Source organism: Pteropus alecto, unplaced genomic scaffold, assembly GCF_000325575.1.
Source record: "Pteropus alecto unplaced genomic scaffold, ASM32557v1 scaffold7, whole genome shotgun sequence".
Taxonomy (NCBI): domain Eukaryota; kingdom Metazoa; phylum Chordata; class Mammalia; order Chiroptera; family Pteropodidae; genus Pteropus; species Pteropus alecto.
Genome location: NW_006494614.1, coordinates 19,505,106 through 19,523,644, shown reverse-complemented (window position 1 = coordinate 19,523,644; position 18,539 = coordinate 19,505,106). Strand labels below are relative to the sequence as shown.

The 18,539-nt window shown below is 36.2% G+C and overlaps 1 protein-coding gene and 2 pseudogenes across 1 annotated transcript; 2 read left to right on the top strand and 1 right to left on the bottom strand.

The window, feature by feature from the left end:
• Positions 1-5,716: 5,716 nt before the first annotated feature.
• LOC112474936 lies at positions 5,717-5,835 on the top strand (annotated as a pseudogene).
• Positions 5,836-11,048: 5,213 nt separating this feature from the next.
• On the bottom strand, positions 11,049-16,956 carry LOC102881000 (cytochrome c oxidase subunit 7A2, mitochondrial). Its single transcript, XM_006926376.3, has 4 exons — positions 16,839-16,956; positions 15,490-15,579; positions 12,978-13,062; positions 11,049-11,251 (listed from the first exon to the last, which is right to left on the bottom strand). The coding sequence occupies exons 1-4, from the start codon at positions 16,854-16,856 to the stop codon at positions 11,193-11,195; spliced, it is 252 nt and encodes an 83-aa protein (XP_006926438.1). The 5' UTR covers positions 16,857-16,956; the 3' UTR covers positions 11,049-11,192.
• Positions 14,926-15,044, top strand: LOC112474758 (annotated as a pseudogene).
• Positions 16,957-18,539: the final 1,583 nt, after the last annotated feature.

Here is an 18,539-nt window from a genome sequence, read left to right as displayed (position 1 = left end):
GAAAGTAAGGGGATGGGAAAAGATATTGCTTTGATGAACCTAGAAGGTATTTAAGTCAGAGAAAGATAAGCAATATATAATTTCATTTATATGCTTTACTTATATTTCACTGGAATCTAAGGAATAAAAAGAACAAACCAATCAAAAACAGACTCACGTATAGTGGACAATTTGGTGTCAGACAGAGGGGAGGGGAGTTTGGGGGGCTGGGAGAATCAGGTGAAGGGCTAAAAAAGTACAAATTAGTAGCTGATGGATGGTCATGGGGATGGGGAGCAAGGCATAGGGAATGCAGTTAGCATTAATACGCTGGCTAGATGGAAGGTCAAGGGAAGGAAGGTGCAATTGGGGGGATCGTTTTATGAACTATATAGATGTCTAACCAATGTACTATATACTTGAAACTAAATAAAATAAATAATAAATAAATAAAATCAATGACAAATTTTATTCCATCTCTTTTCCTTCACAAAGACCTCATTACAAAAAGTGGCTGCAATGATCTCCTTCCACAAAAAATCTTCCTCTCACCACATTCTCTGACTTTCCAAATCCCTTATTCTTTCCGAGGTTAGACTGAGACCTGTGGGCATACTGGCAGCCTAATAATTTAATGCCACCTTCAAACCATAATCTATAAATGTCTTTTCAACACACAGTGCAGGTGGGATGAAGCTGATTACCTATTAATAAAAATTTGTCCTTCAAAAGAAATGGCACTGGATATAACATTGCATTTTAACTTATTTGGAAATGTCTCTCTTGTTGCAATTTTTCATCCCTTCATTTATGAGTAAAGAAATGAAGGGATTCAAAAACTAACCTACATCACAGGAAGTTAAATGTTATATATCTGTTGTATTAGTTTGCTAGGGCTTCCATGAAAAAATACTACATAATAGAAATTGATTTTTCTCAGTTCTAGAGGCTAGAAGCCCAAGATCAAAGTATTTGATTTCCTGAGACCTCTCCCTTTGGCTTGTAGGTAGGTATCCTCTGTGTGTTCACATGGTCATTTATGCATGCACATGTGTAGTGTCTCCAATCTCTTCTATCTCTAATCTCAATATCCTAATCTCTTCTTCTAAGGACACCAAGCATATCAGATTAGGGCCCACTGGCATGACCCGCTTTAACTTAATTACCTCTTTAAGGCCCTATGTTCAAACTTCAGTCACATTCTGAGGTACTGGGAGTTAGGGTTTCAACATATGAATTTGGAGGAGATGCAAGTCAATTCATAACTGCAGGCCATCCTAGAATGTTAAAATCAAACAGGAAAGGAGTTTATTTCAACCCCTGACAGCTTCTGATTACCAAATCCTAAAAGTAAGTATCCTGACGTGGCATTTCATACTTCATTTTTAGATTCCAAATCATTTTCTATACAAGGAAATTTGCAGAAACAGAAGGAACAAAAACAAATCTATTCACTAATTACTTCTACTTGCTAAAGCAGGGTCAGTGTCTTGATAGGGAAATAACAACAAAATAGTCCCTACTTTTGTTAAGTGCTCGTTAATTTTATGGAAATGGGATGAATGTGAAGTTTTCCTTTTTCTTCTTATCAAAGACTGCCCCCTCGTGGTGCCATGGCCACTCAGCAGTGCCTCTCAACTACAAGAGGTACAGAAAGGGAAATGGAAACACCATCGAATTGCTAACAAATCCAACTTGATTTGTGAACATTCAAGTTGAGCCATTTTAAAGGAAGTCTATTTCTCTTGTTCTTCCCTTCCATGAAAACTATGTCCTACTATAAAACCATCATATCCTATGGGTCTTAGCCATTTATCACAGGGTGCACTACAAAAAGGTAATGACTTCTGAAAAAAATGATGTAAAAAGGAAAAGCAGACCTTCCACTGGTTTCATGGAAGGCCAGCTCCTGTTCCCAGGCTGCTGAGAGCAGCTTCCTGGTAGAGACACAAAAGGAAAAGGAAGCTCACAATTCCCTTAATTCAAATCTGATTAAAACATGGTCCCCAAAGCTGAAACCTTGCCAAAAATCTTTGTCATGTCAAAAGTGGAACTATCTTGTTTTTCAAGAGGTGACGACTTAGGTATCCTTTGTGGGGAGGCTCTTACTTCATTCTGGGAAGATCTCCACGGTAGGCCAAGTGATTCTTCAAGGACAAACTTGAGGCTCTAGAATCACGTGGAAGGTTGTCAATGCAGCAGGCAGAGTTAGTTTTGAATACTTTTTGTTCCATCAACAAAATTAAAATGTTGATTGTTTTCTAAGTGTGGGTTGGGGCATTGTGTGCCTAAAAATGGTTGTTTCTTTTTGTGGCACATGGTGGCCTTATTGGAGAGGTTCTAACAGGAGCCCAAAGCTGAAACAGCCATCTTCACCAGGAATCTAGCAAGACTCTGGCCTCCAGAATTGCTGTCTCAAGGCCTTGCTGAGGAAGCATGGCTCAGCATATAATTCAATGAGAGCAGGGATTTTGTCTGTCTTGTTTATGAATATAAATACACTATCGTTAGAGCTAGAATCGTGCCAGGTTCATAGTAGGCATTTCAAGGTTTGTTGAATGAATACATGAAAGAAAAGTCCTCCCCATTTCCCCATACAAATTAGTTCTCCCTTGGGACACAGGGAAAGGTAGGTTTAGGAGAATTCAAAGACAGAATCTTGGGTAGGGCAGAGCCTGGCTGAGTTGATTTCTCTTGGTGTTGGTGAAGCAGTTTGAAAAGAAGGGAAGAAAGGAGGAATAAGAAAAATTATGTTGCTGGGCATATGTGATGTGTCAATGACTCACAAAAATGAAAGGATGGCGGTGTTTTTGTGTGGACAGGTGGAGGTTCAGAATCATGGTTATTTGAAAACTAATGTAAATGTGACCTTGACTGGCTCCCAAGTTGGTGTGACCTTCAGCATAACTAGCAAAACACAGCATTAACTGCCCCATGTCGCTTAAGCAGCTCTTCTCTGTTCTACTATTCTCATATTCTTAAATGTGAGTGCCTTGGAGGTTGTATCTACTTCTTGAAGAAAAATGCTATAACTGTAAATTATAACTTCTAGTCCTAGATCATCTCCGCAGTCAATTTTTCTTTTTCCTCTAGTTACTGAAAGTAGAAATCTAAGAAAAATGCAGCTGATCCTGTTCACAAATTTACTCATTCTTAATTCTGCTGTTTGTGGCAGTTATTTTGCTCACACGAAACACACACAACTTATAAGACATTAGGTTATTGTTAAAATGTCCTTATTATCACCTCCTGCAACCCTTAGTCTCATTCAAGAGGACAATTTACTCCCTTCAATATTTTAAAATCTTGCATAGTCTATTATAATATCCTTATTAGCCATTTTAGGTCCATCTGGTCCTAAATGGACAATTTACTCCCTTCAATATTTTAAAATCTTGCATAGTCTATTATAATATCCTTATTAGCCATTTTAGGTCCACTCTGGTCCATCTTAAATGAAAGTACCTAAATCTTCTGAATTTCTCTAATCACATCTCCTGCTGTTCTCAGTAGTGTCCCATCAAAAAAAATCAAGAAGTGCTGCAATGGATCTTCAGATGCCAAAATATCATAAATTTCAGATCCTTTACATTTCAAAATTTCTATTCTCCTGCCACTAAAACCTTGAGACTATTCTGCATTTCTAGAATTAACTTCTCATTTACCAAGATATTTTCCATTTTCTGTTACTCTCAAAAAAAAACCCATATTTTTTATGTAAACTTTAACACCTACTCGCTCCTGACTGAACACACCAAATGCATACAGTATTATATGTTTAATCTGTGAGAATCTCTTCAGAGCCATTAGCTCCTTAACTAGAAGAAGCCATATACTGGAAAGGAGTAAGCCTGAAACAAATTGGGCCCATGACGGTATCTTTCAGTTGATAGATCCTGGGACAATCAAACTCTTCTCTTGAAAATTTTGAACACAGGACCAAAAATAACTTTCATTTTCTTTCAGATGTGTCCCCTCAAAATTCATAGGCTCAAGCTGTAACCCTCAATGTGACTGTATTTGGGGATAAGGGTCTTAATGGAGGTAACTAAGGTTAAGTAAGGCCATTAGAGTTGGGCTTTAATCCAATGGATCAATGTCCTTATAAGATGAGACACCAGAGATCTCTCTCCATGCCACAAAGTAAAGGCCTTTTGAAGATCCAGCAAGAGGTGAAAATCTGCAAGCCAGGAGGAGGGCTCTCACCAGGAACTGAATTGGCAGGCACCTCGATCTGGGACTCCTAGCCTCAAGAACTGTGAGGAAATAAATTTCTATTGTTTAAGCTACCCAGTCTGTGGTATTTTGTTATGGTGGCTTAGCTAATACAGATGGTGATCTGGGAAATATGGGTTACCAGAGGACACATTTTCTGCCATGCTGAAAAAAAGATTCTAAAAGAATGAGCTGAGGAGGAGAGTCCTAAAAGCACTCCAGTACTCCAGCTACTTATACACAGAACAAAGATTAGAATATTACATGAATTACACTAATGGTTCTGTAGTAATAAAGTATATGCATTGTAAGCATGCTATACATGTTCATTTTTTCTTTCTCAGCATGCTTAATAATCATCTATAATAAAAATCCATTTCTACCAGTTAAAAAAGTTTGATTTGGAAAATAATTATCACAATTTATTATTTAAGCTAGGCTGCTGCCTCTGAAAAACGAGCAAGACTTGAAAGTTTATTTTTCAAGACATGAAAAATACTCAAAATATTCAAAACTGCTTCTTGAAAAATATATCTTTTTATTTTGTTTGCTTTTCTATCTTTCAGTCCTGTAAAGGGATTCTGTTAGTTGCTCTTTGTCTAGACTTTTATTGATAAATATGGACAAAGGTAAAGGTAAACAAAGAGACTCCTAGCTCTTCATTCATGACAGATTTCTGGTCTATTTCTTCTTACTATGTTCCAACTAAAGAAGAAAGAAACCTTTAAAAAAAATCATTATGATAATCATTAGGATAGAATCAAGGTGGGAAAATGACCAAAATGTAAAGATGTGTTTTTGTGACAGAAACAGTCAAAATGGTAATTACATACTGATTTCCCAAAGCAGATACTGTTTTAGGAAAAAGCACTATGGGTAGAGAGCATCCAATTTTAATGGCCATAAATGTTTTAGCTAAGTGCATTGAGGTTAAATGGCCTAGAGATAATAAAGCCAAACAAGGACATCAGCCTTTAATCTTAAGAATGATACCAAAAGAGTATTTTTTTAGCAACTCCTCAGAGGGGAGATGACAGCCTCCTACTAGAGGTCAATAAAGTCATATACCCTCAGAATTCAAGGAAATAGCACACGCACACACACACATGCACACGCACACAATATTCTAGCACTAAGGCTGCAAAATCTGAGTCCCTCTTCCTCTAGCATACTTTACATATGCTTTGAAATCACTGTTTCAATAGACAGTTCTGTAGTTTCCAAGGACTCTAATTGTGAATACTTACTTAATCATTTTCCTATCTCTGGCATATTATACGCAGATAAAACTTTAGAACATGTCTTGACTTTTGATTGGTTTTCCACATTAAAGAGATGAGTCCTTCAAAATATATCCTTGACTTGAAGAAGTCGTATATTAAAAAAAAAAAATAAGTAGCAGCTGTAAAACTGTAATAGAAATCAGCAATCAGAACAGATACATGGCCAGCTTCATGGGAATCAGAGAGAAGAGAGAGAGAATTAAAAACCGCCAGTCATTAAGATGAAGATTTACCAAAAAGTCTACAGCCAGGTCACCTTGAACAAGCCCAGTCCTGTCTGATCTTGGAAGCTAAGCAGGGTCAGGCCTGGTTAGTACTTGGATGGGAGACCACCTAGGAAGACCAGGTGCTGCAGATGTAAAAAATAAAAAAAAATAAGGGATTGTAGACTGACAAGGTCCTTGCAATCTATGAGGTCAACCAAGGCTTGCCTCGCCTAATATAACAAAAACAAAAACAAAAAATTTATCAAACATAACCGGTGATACAACAGTACTCAAACAGAATAAAGTCTGTGGGGAGAAATCAACCAGTAAAAGTTGTCCTAAGTAGTTTTCTTCTTTCTTCATCTAGAAAGTAACATGGTACACAGTAATTAAACAGTGAGTTTCCGAATAAGACAGATCTCAATTTGAAATCTAGTTCAAAATAATTGCTGTTTGATTTCTTGCTACCTATATTTCCTCAGCTTCTAGGTCTTGCTAATAACAATTAACGACAAACTAGGATAGAATGTCCACATATTAGTTTGTTTAAACTTCTTGTTAAATCAATACTGTGGTTATCAGATTGTGATGCATATTATGAAACCAGAAAAGACCAATCTGTGTAGGGACATGGTCATTTGTTGTGCTAGTCTCTGGGGAAGAGTTAACAATTGCTGCTTTCTCCACCTCCTTATGTTCCAACAACACTGGTCTTACTGTACTTCAACCATACAAAGCAATTTCCCTTTCCCTGGAATGCTTTTCTCTTGACTTTTAGCACAACTGGCTCCTTCTTCACATCTGGTCTCAGTTCAAATGTCACTTCCTCTGAGGCCTTTTCCAGCTTCCACTCCACCATTTTTCCTGAGATCTCATTTACATTGTTGATTCCTTTATAGCAGTTCCCACTGTTGACCATTATCATGCTTTTGAATTTATTTACTTGTCTATCTCTACTGACTAGAATGTAAGATCCATGAAAGAGCTTGCTAGTCCAGTTCACAGTTGTATTTTTACAGCCCAGAACACTGCCTTACACAAAGTAGGCTTTCGGTAAGTAACGGATGAATGGATGGATGGATGGATGGATGGATGGTTGGTTGGTTGAGAAAGGCAAGGTCTAGGTTGTTGATAAAGATCCTCCTCTGTTCACAGCCTGACATTTGATTGCCTCCATAACTAATTCCTGTTCTTAGCCTCCATCATTTCTCACCTGGATTGCTTTAGCAGGTTTCTTAGTGAGTCTGCCTGCTTCTATCCTGGGTCTTCTAAGATATATTTCAACATGACTACAAAGCTAATCCTCTTTAAAACACGTAAGTCTCTCTTCTCTGAGAAATCCCGCAATGGATCCCTATATCTTCAAGAGTAAAAGCCAAAGTCCTTATAAATAGCCTAGAAGGCCTTGCTTGGTGTGGTCCCTCCGTACCTGACATTTCCCTCAGTAAGCAGTAACTGCTGCTTTCCTGTTCCTTGAACATGCTGGGCACCTTAGGGCATTTGCCCTAAGCTGTACTCCTTTCCTGTCTTTTCCTCATGTAGCTGATTGACTAGCTCCTTCACCTACAGTCTTTATTTAAATCTGACCTTCCCATTGAAGCCAATCCTCACTCCTTATTTACTGCTGCTATACTCCCACCTCCATGCCAGCTCTCTCCTTTGGTCTCTTCCAATCATCCCACCCCCTTGCCAGTTCTACCCTTTGTTCTTTTCCCCCCTAGAACTTATTACTTTCTAACATACTATACAATTTATTTTCATATTAACTGTCTTCCCTGCCACCCCTCACTATAATGTAAACTCTGAAGGTATATTTTGTTCAACAGTGATTCCTAGGCACCTACAGTAGTGTCTGACACATAGCAGGCACTCAACACCTATTAACTTGAATTAGTAATCTTGATGAATATATGAAAATCTTAGGTAGTGGTTCACGAAATGTTGCTTTCCACACTGATGCATGCCAGGACCCAGGAAGAGGGAGTCCCAAGCTAGATCGAATAGCAGGAAGGGTTCAGCAAACACTGACGCAGAACTGGCTAGAGCAGCACCATAATCTTTGTTTTCATCATTCTTCTATTCTTTATTTGCATTTTTGTTTCCCAAGTAAATCTTTTTGAAACATTTCTATGAGAAACCAGTAATGAATACCATTTATTACACATCTATCATTTAGATGGATGTGTAATAAATGGATGGATGGATGGACGGATGGATGGATCTATCATTTAGGGTAAATGGTAGAGTTGTTTTATTAGATGGTATAGTAGATGGGGAACTCAGGAAATCCTGCATTGGTTGGTTCTTGGCTGAGAAATCTACCTGAACTGACTTAAGCAAAAAGAGAAAATTATTGCCCAATGGAATGCAACCAAGTCTAAGAACAGGCATGGATGTGGGCATCAAAACAACTAGAGCTAGGAACCAAAATTCTAGGTCCTCTCTCCTCCAGTGCTGACTTCATTCTTTTAAAAAATAAACTAGCTGGGGGAAAGACTTTTAGTTGCCAACTCAATACCCAGTCTTCTCTTCTTATTAAATAGAACTCCAATTTTGTTTGGCCATATATCCAGCTAAGACATTTCTTGGCCTTTCTGAAACTGGGCATGATCATGTGACAAAGGTCTGCCCAAAGAGATATAAGCTGAAGTCTTTGTGTGGGGCTTCCGAAGCTCTTTAAAGAGAGCTCACTTATTTAGCATGTGCTCTTGCATCAATCCCTCTTTCTGCAGGAAAACAAAACAGCTGAAGCTGCAGCAGCCATTTCACAAGGAGAATGAAAGCTCTACACCAAGGATAGCAGAGCCAAAAGACAGAAGTCACATAGGACATGGATGAAATTGTGAACTTGCCCTACCAGCCATGACCAGCAGCTCATAGTCCCTGCTCTGTGCCAAGTTCATAGGAATATGAGTTGAAAAGATATAGTTCCTTCTCTGAACTAACAACAGAAGTATGTTATTATACACTTAGTGTCAGAAACCATCTTCTGTGCTAAATATGCATTAGAATATCTACTCTAGATATGATTCCATTTATATAGATGAAGATACAGGCTTAGCAAAGTTAGCTAACCATGGAAATCCATGGCTGGAAGCTGGGTCTTCTGACTCCATCATCTCCATAATTAACTATAACGTTATACTGATTCCCAATCTTATCGACAATTATAATTCAAATTTGAATTCAAATTCAAAGGGATGAAACTCCTGATGAAGAGGAGTACAGGGAACACTGGGAACAAAGGAGAGAATGTCAAAGGTTCCAGCAGAATCTGGAGAGCTGTCCCAGGATGTCAAGAATGAGTATGCATGCACCAAGCAGCAGCAGAGCTACACAGTAATGAGAGCACTAAGTTTGGACCTCAAACGAAAGTGAAAGAGACATGTTAAGTAGGTAGGCAGATTACAAATTACATATAGACGTCAATGTGAAACTGAAGACTGTACTGATTACTATTTTAAGCTTAACTATACAGAGGATAGAAGTCTGTAGGGTATTCAGTTTTGCATACATTGCTATTAAACAGTATACTGAAGCTATGCCAATCGATATTTAATTAAATATCTGATAAGATGAAATGTACTAGAAAAACCATGAACTTTAAGAATCAGATAAAACTGGATTTAAAATCTTGTGCTGCCATTTTTTTGTAGCTTTGGATAAACTGCATGCCCTCTCCAAGCTTTAGTTTTTTCATCTATAAATATGATTTAACTTCATCTAGAAGCTACAGAATACAGATGTTAATTTTGTGCATAGTACTAATTGTAAGAAAATTTTACTTAAATATATCTCCTATAGTAAAGATAAAAAGGAAATTGGAATGACGATTGTCTTGTTTCCTGAAGGCTACATTTTCAACACAGTTATTTCTTATGGATTCTGCCCTATAGACTTCTGGTTAGTCTTTGGAATCTATCAAGAATAGTAATATCTCTTACTAAATACTAAGAGTAGCAGACATTTTCACAGGAATCTATTCAGCAACCCCTCTCCTGTAATCTTGACCCTTGCCTGCTTCCCCATCTCCACCCCTGCTCAAAGCAGAATTTTAGGATGAAGAGCAAATATTTAATCTTAGCAAAAAAATTTTTAGTACCTTAGGCACTTAATCCACTTTTACTTTATCAAAGCTCACCATATTAACATAGCCCACAACAAACATTTGGGTGTGAAAAATGTTTTATAAATTGCCTCACTAGGTTATACCAGAAATAGTAAAGCACCTTTCATATTAGCAAGACATGAAGGTTGTAGAGGTATCAAGCTTTTTTTTATCTCTCACATCATGTCATAAAAGCATTTCATGTTTATGAAATTCTTTAGAAAATGCTGTTAAACATGGTGTTCCAAAATATTATCATTGGTTGCTTTTTTGCTCTGAATTACTGAACTGAACCAGATTCCAGACCACCTGAACTTTCTCAGTATTCAGGAATGTCTAATGATATTTATTCAACTCCCTTCAAAAGCAGTATTCTCTGCTGATGTTAGTAATGATTTTGTCAGCGGTTTGGCACATTCATGCATTTAGTGACAGGTTTTACAGTATGGCTATAAAAGACCCTTTCCCTCCTTCAAGATTCAAGGCTGAAAAACCTTTTATTAGGTACCTTTTGAGATCGATTTGAATCCTAAGCCTCAATGTCCTAAAAGGAAAAGGTTTAGCTTGGCTATTTCAGATTTGACTCAATTTTTGTAATATACTACTTTTCTTAATTTTATACAGAAATTAATTTATAAAACCCTTACTCATAGATTTTGCCTAGAAGTGATGCAGCTAGACTCTAAACTTCATATAGTGTTACAAATATACACATTACAGAGATGACAAAATTTAACTCTCTAAGTTCTCCCAGAAGATTACTTTTAAAAATAAACTAAGTATTTAAGGAAAATTACATTTTCCTTATGTAATTATGTTATGGATTAAAGTAATACAAAAGAACAAATATTGAATTACTTTACAGTTACTCTACTAAAGCCTAATTCTAAACTGTGGAATGCATCCGACATTTAAATATACATTCACATAGCTAAGAGAGAGGGGAAAAAAAGAAACTTGAATCCCAAGAGCCAAAAATAACCTGCTTCCACTAATCTCAGGTTTAGCATATCCCGGGGTATAGCATATTGGGAAGCGAGACTTTCAAATGTCAAGCTCAATTAAAGCTGAAGACCACCCACTATGTTAATTCTGAGCTGCTAAAAATATAATTTCACTAAAATAATATCACAATGGTACTTTGTACAACCTTAATGACGAAGAGTCATTTTTTGCTCCTTACTTACAATTTACAAGAGTGACCAAAAGCTGAAAATTATTGGTATATGTATCCTAAAGTGATAAAATAAGACAAAGCATGGTGAAGACTGCTTTATTGGTGGCAGTTAGTACAAGTCAATAAATATTAATCCCCCAAGAATTCAGTTATTTATCAGTTTACTGGTCCATAGAGAGCTGAATGAAACTGAACAAACTGATTGCTGGGAAGATAACCTGAAGTCAATCTTGCTTCTTGGGAAAGGAAGCCATAGCCAGTTGATATATGGCATATGCTGTTCCTGAATTTTAAAAAAAAAAAAAAAAAAAAACAGAAGAAGAACTTACAAGAAATTCTAAGATTTAAAACTAATATTCCAGCTAAAAGTTAAAAGATAACAGCAAGATTAGCAATAAGATTACTTTTATGGGAACATAAAAAAGTCTGCTGATAGGTGCTGGCAAAATTTAAAATACATATAGTGAATGTAGCTTCAATATTAACTTCTATAGAAAGTGTTAGATGCAGCACAATAATGCATTTGTCAACTTAATGACAACATGTAATTTTTAAATAAGATTAAGATAATAGATTATTTCCATACCAAGCTAAGATTGCCTAAAAAATGCTAAGAATGAGTCAAAAGCCAATAAAGAGGTCAAAATAGGCAAGCCTTCCCAGAGTGTACTATCAATGTAAAATCGAGGAAGAGTGATATATAATTTTAAAATAATCAAATTTAATGTAAGAATAGCTAATGAGTAGAAATTTATTTTTAAAACTAATTAACAGAATATTTAAGAAACAGTCACACTGGCCAAAAAGAATTTAGGACTTTATCTTAAGAAAGCCCAAGTGTCACTATCTAGTTGTTGTCTTCATCCATTAATGCCCCATTACTGTATTTAATGAACACCAAAGAAGGCATTTTGGCAAGAGTAGGGGGACTTTGTAATTAAGGTTCAAATCTCGGCTTTCCAGATAGAAGCAATATTACCTTGAGTAATTAACATAATTTTTCATCTTAAAATGAGAACATATTACAGTCTTAATACAAGAGTTACAGAATCCATGTATGTGGCATTCCTATCAAAAGGACAAGCACACAGTAATCACTCAAATATTATTTCCCTTTCTCCCTCAAAGAGCAATCATTCTAATTCCTAACATTGCTCCTAGTATACTAATTTGTATATTCCACTAATACTGAATAATAGACCTGCCCAATCCACAGAAAAAAAATGTCAAAGTACTTTGCATATAAGTATTGATAGGCATAGATTTTGTTTCTATCATAAATGTGTACAGGATTTAGATATAAAATGTTTTTATTATGCCTCAGAGTCAAAATGTTAAAAAGTCCCAGTTATAGGAGATGAAGTAGAATGGATGTCTCTGGTTCCTCCAAAGGCTTGCAGGGCCACCAACAGCACAATGAAAAGCCACCTCTATTACAACACAATCAGCAAACTTGATTGGTTTATACTTTTCAAAGACACCAAAATGCTCTTACACAACAGGTATCCATCACCCTCTTGACTCTTTGTACTCAAAGCAGTAAGAGCTCTGACTCTGGAGACTGTGTCTGTTAAAATACTGGCATAATACAATGCAATATACGTATGATCTATTATAGCAGCAGTCCCCAACCTTTTTGGCACCAGGGACCTGTGCTCTTATGAGAATCTAATGCCTGATGATCTGAGGTAGAGCTGAGGTGATGATGCTAACCCTGGGGAGCGGCTACAAATACAGGTAAAGCTTCGCTCGCTTGCCTGCCGCTCATTTTCTGTGTGGCCCGGTTCCTAGCAGGCCACAGACCAGTACGGGTCCATGGCCTAGGGGAAAGGGAACCCTGTATTATAAAATTGTACAGTTGGAACTTATATAATTTTATAAACAAATGTCATCTCAATAAATTTAATAAAAACACTTATTAAAAAAAATGCTAGCATAATAAAAGCAATGAAATTGTTAGTTATCCTTACTATTACTTTTCTATAAATCAAGCATTCCAACTGTCTTACCACCAACTGTAAGAATCATGGTAGCTCTATACAGGAGGGCATCAGCTACTCCACCCTTTAGATGCACTGGAATTCCATTATCCTCCTAGGTTAAAAAATAATAATAAATAACACGTGTCATTTGTTTCCAACTCAGTTCAAAGGACTAATATATTCATATAAAATTAAGTGGCTCCTTAAATCTCTGGAATTAAAATACTTTAAATATCAAAATTAAAAAGAACTTTAATTTTCCTGATTCTTTACTACTACGACAACTTTAAAATAAAAACTTCGAAAGTCAACATTTTTTCCTTTAAAGTCAATTTAAAATCCAATAAAGATGTTCTTCCCAAGGAACATATAAAATATAAAAGTTAAAGCTATGAAAATATATCCATTGAGTTCATCAACTTAATTATTAAAAATGTCAGTAATTGTCATACTTTAGATTTAGTCACAGGGAAGATTGTTTTTTCTTTAAATGAAAGGGGAGGTTTTGGTTTAAAACCCTAAATTATACCCTTAGCCCCTACTCCAGCACCTGGCTTGGAGTAGATATTTCATATACCTATTAAATAACTATTTTATTTCTACATAGTATAAATGATCCAACTTTCCTTTCACTTAAAATTTTTATCTGCAAAAAACCAGAGATGACAATTAAAAAAAAATTACTGATAACTTAATTACTTATAAAGATAAACTACTCTCTCCCACTAAGTCTCTCCTCATAAGAAAATCACTGTTAACAGTATGTACATATCCTTAAAAGATTTTTTTAATGCTTATATTGTCTTCTAATTCATATACATTCATGTTTAATATAAAAAATGCGATTACGCTATATAATGGTATACCATATACTACTTTTTTCTCAATGCTATCTTAAAAACCATTTTGTTAGTCCATTTAAACCTACCTTGTCCCTTTTAATGGCTACTAGCATTCCACTGTGCAAAAATATCTCAATTGAATTAGCCAGTCTTCTATTAATGGGTATTTAGGTTACTCATTTTTTTGATATTAAAATTCCATAATGAATAGCCTCTTTCCTATTTTTAAATAGTTACGCTACTATTTCTGTAGGAAAGACTTAAAAATGGGAGTCCTAGATAATAGAGTATATGATTTGTTTTTAATGATACTTTCAAATACCTTCTAAAACTTTTATACCAATTATACTACTACCTAGCATGTATGAAAGCATCGTATATGAATGTACTTATCCCTCATACCTGGCTAACATTGCCTATTCTAAATCTTTCTAAAATTTTGACAATCAAAAAGGGGGAAAAAGAATTAATAACTTGTAGTTTTAATTTGCATTTCTTATTGATTTATTGAGCTCTGTGTATACTAAGGATATATTAACCTAATATTTTAAAATTTGTTCTCAATTTGTCACTTGTCTCCTGTAACCATAAACACTTTTAAAATTGTTACGTCAACAAACCTTACAATTTTTCTCCTTTACAGCTTCTTTACAGCTTGTAAAGACTTCCTTAGGAAGCCTTCTCCACTCTTATGATTGTAAGAAATATTCTCCTATGGTGATTATAGTAGTTAATAATACTATATTGTATACCTGAAATTTGCTGAGAGTAGACCTTAAGTGTTTTTACACACCTACACAAAAAAGTAACTATGTGAGGTGGTGGATGTTAATTAACTTGATTATGGTTATAATTCACAGATACATTAAACTTCGGATTGTACACCTTAAAAAAAAATCAGGTACAACCTAAACATGTACAATTTTTATTTGTCAATCATATTTCAACAAAACGGACGGTAAAGAAATATCTCCTATATTTTCTTCTAATTTTTCTGAGAAGCATTTATATCTGCAATTGATCTTTTAATATATAATATAGAAAGGTTCTACTTTTACTTTCTTGAAAATTGCCAATTTTTCCAATGCCAATTCATTATATCTTTTTCCAGTGATATAAAATAGCACCTCTAAGTCTACAGCAATGCTACCCTGAATAAGCCTGATCCCTTCTGATCTTGGAAGCTAAGCAGGGTCGGGCCTGGTTAGTACTTGGATGGGAGACCACCTAGGAAGACCAGGTGCTGTAAGTGTAAAAAATTTTTTAAAAAAAGGGATTGTAAACTGGCAACGTCCTTGCTATCTGTGAGGTCAACCAAGGGTTGCCTCCCCTAATAAATAAATAAATTAAATAAAACAGCACCTGTAACATTTATTAAGTTTCTACACCTCTAACTTCTTTTTGTTTCTGGTCCCTTTCTATGGTGTACTTGCCTATTCCTGTGCAACTACCTCAAAAAGTATGTCCAAAGTAACTTGTCCAAAGAAAGTGTCGTGGACCTATATACATCCCTTCCTCCTCATTTCTTCTACTTCAAGGGTCTCCTAAATATAGCAAATGCCCAGTCATCTATCAATTATTCTTTTGCTTAATACAACAGAATAACTAATAATGGGACATTTCCAGATGTACTTTCTATCTCCACCTTTTGGTAACCATATTATTACAAGTAACGATCTTATAAAATATTTCAGTACCTGAAATAGCTTTTGTTTCTCTGGAACTTTATTTTCAAACTGCCTGCGTGAAGCAGTATTTATGGTCCTCTGGGCAATCTGACGAAGAGCCTGACATGGAAAATCCATACATATTAAACAGATTTAGGGATTAAAGAAACCTTCAAAACCAACCACGTTCAATCTTTAAAATTATAGGAGAGAGAAATTCAGAGTAAAAACATATTCAATATGCCAGTAACAAAGTTATAAACCAACATCCAGGTTTTCTAATTTGTTGTCCATTCACTGCCCTTTATATTACATTCTGCAATCTCTGAAGAACTACATTGAAGAAAAATTCACGTTGATTCTGAGGGGGGAAAAAAAGATCTTTACCTGAATTGAACCAATATCATTATGTAATCCTTGAGGAAACTATACTGATATATAGATATTATGAAAATAAAAAATGGTTACCAAAAAACACTAAGCTCAAATGTTTTCGTTGAACACTCTACCATATTATTAAAAATCTATTACTTGATATCAAAATAAACTGTCATGGTTCCTACTTAATTAAATGCTTCCTTCATTACATTTTTCCTTAAAAAATATTTACTAGGGTATAAATCTTTTTAAGAAGAGACTTGGATTATATATCCAATGGAATTAGGTAATGAAACAAATATGCGCTCCACTATCTAAAATATAAATGCTATAGTGAGAAACTAGGTAAAACCTTATTGAATAATTGCAAATGAAAATGATCACTGTTACATTTTCCTTCTCTTTTCGACATTTTGGGGAAATATTTCACATGCTCAATGTCCGTGGTGTGGTGAAGGACACTGCAGAACCGCCGAAGGAAGCAACACTTCACTTCCGCCATGACTGCTCGTAAAGTCCCATCCAAAATTAAACGCCTTTTTAAAAACTGCCTTTCTGATACTCACAAAGCTCAGAACCACTGAAAGTTAAACCCTTTCAGTATCAGAGGAGTATCTTTCTGCCTGATGCTACCAGGTATCAGAAACTTCCCACCTGGACCTTGCTTTTTAACTCACATCAGAGTTAATGAACTCATTAATGGATCCTCAGAGTTAGGGGTGGCAATTAAAAAAACCAAGGCTTGTCTAACCAACAGTCCTCTGCTCACCTTCCCAGCCTCTCCACTCCCTACATCTACCAAGCAAAGCCTGGGGCGAAGAGAAAGCAAGGGAAAGCGACATCAGGAGAAAAGGACACGGAGAGCAAGGCGACTTAAGAAGCTGCCTTCTTCCTTCCACCTTCCCTCTCAGATCAGGTTTTTCATTCCGCCATCGCCCCTTAAGTCTGCGCTCCCAAACCTCCCGCTCCAAACCACAACTACTAGTCGAGAAGGTCCTCACCAGCAGATTCCGCAGCATCTTGATTTACTGCCCACCAACCATGACAACTGAACACTGGGAACGAATATCCCAACCCCGGAACTACCTTCTGGCCATGCGCAAGCCAGTACACTTCCGGGCGGAGGAGGGAATTGAGCTCCTGACCATAGAGAGCAAAAGAAAAGAGAGAGCGGCAGTACAGATGTGACCGCTCTAGGCGGTTGGCTGTTTCTGCCCCTTGATCTCGCTCCTGACCTGTCGGATGCCATTCTCCGCAGGTGCTAAAGCTGGGAGAAGCAAATAACTTGATATTGGAGAGGCTGGGAGTGATGTGCTAAGTACTTTTTTACTTAGCTTATATAAAATTAACGTGAGAACAGGCTATTATAGAACATTAGTTCTTGCATTTTTAACGAGAAGGCGTAAAACTGAGCAACCTTTGAGCCCTTGTTTAGAGGCTGAAAGAACACTGGGATGGCCCAACTATGTAAGCTGTGAAACTGGATGAAATACAAAACAAAAAGTATAACTCCTCTTACGCGGATACCATCAGTTTTCTCCACCAAACAAACTGTGATGGCGTTATATTATTCCTTGTGCTGAGAATATGCTGTAAAGAGTTGCGTCGAGATACCAATTTTTATTTTCTTGTACCTTTGCATGCTACATTACTCCCCATACAAGCAGCTCTTCCAATGTTCCAAAATCGTGGAAGCTGTTCTCATGTTTCTCTGTGTCTGAGAAAACGCTGTAAAAGGGGGAAATTTTAAAATTGGGGACAAGAAATGGGATGGCAAATCTGGACTCTTTTAAGTCCTGCTGTCTCAGGTCCAGCAGGGCACGTTCCATGATTGGAGCTGCTAGGAATAGCAATTATCGCACAGATAGACTGTCAGTGTATCTTGCATCAATCTTGCTTACAATTGTCTTATATGCCCATGCCTAAGTGTGTATAAATGTAAACATATTTACCCTATACTATGATAAAGATCTTTTCATCTTTTTACAAACTCTTCTAACTATTCCATTATCATTTCAAATAGAAAGGTGATAAGTTCAGAATAGGTGGAATGTATAGATAAAAATTAGTAATACTAAAATTATTATTCTAATCTTTAGGGTTAGACCCACCATGTTACCTGTCCCCAGTTCAAGTTCTCTTCTTCACCGAGGTTTATAAATAACCCAATTAATCTCTTTCCTAGATTGGGACCGAGGATTGGGTTTAGTCCCCCCCTTGGTATTATGCACTGTAATCAAATCTTTGAGGACAATTACCAGGTGCCAATAGCTGGAGTATAGATTTTTAAAAAGCATATCATCTATAACTTGAACATTATGTGCTCTTATGTTTTCTCCACTTAGCCAACTAGATTAAAAAAGTTCTCAAGAACAGATATTACGTGAATTTCTTACCAATCCTTAGGATTGCTTAAGGGAGTAAACTGCTAACCAATAGATGAATTAATGATACATATTAGGTGATAGATCTAGGACACTTATGGCTCTGTTCAAAAAGAACCAAAGACTCATATAAAATAGATCCTAAAGTAGATACAGATCCTTATCTGCATATTGCACTTATGTGTATTGCATTTATGGTTCATTTCCAAATAAAAAAATTGGAAGTATTGCACTTATTACAATTTTCCCCTTTTTACTGGATCATCAGCATATAAACACATTCCCAAATTAAACAAACTTTTGATTTCAGTTACCATC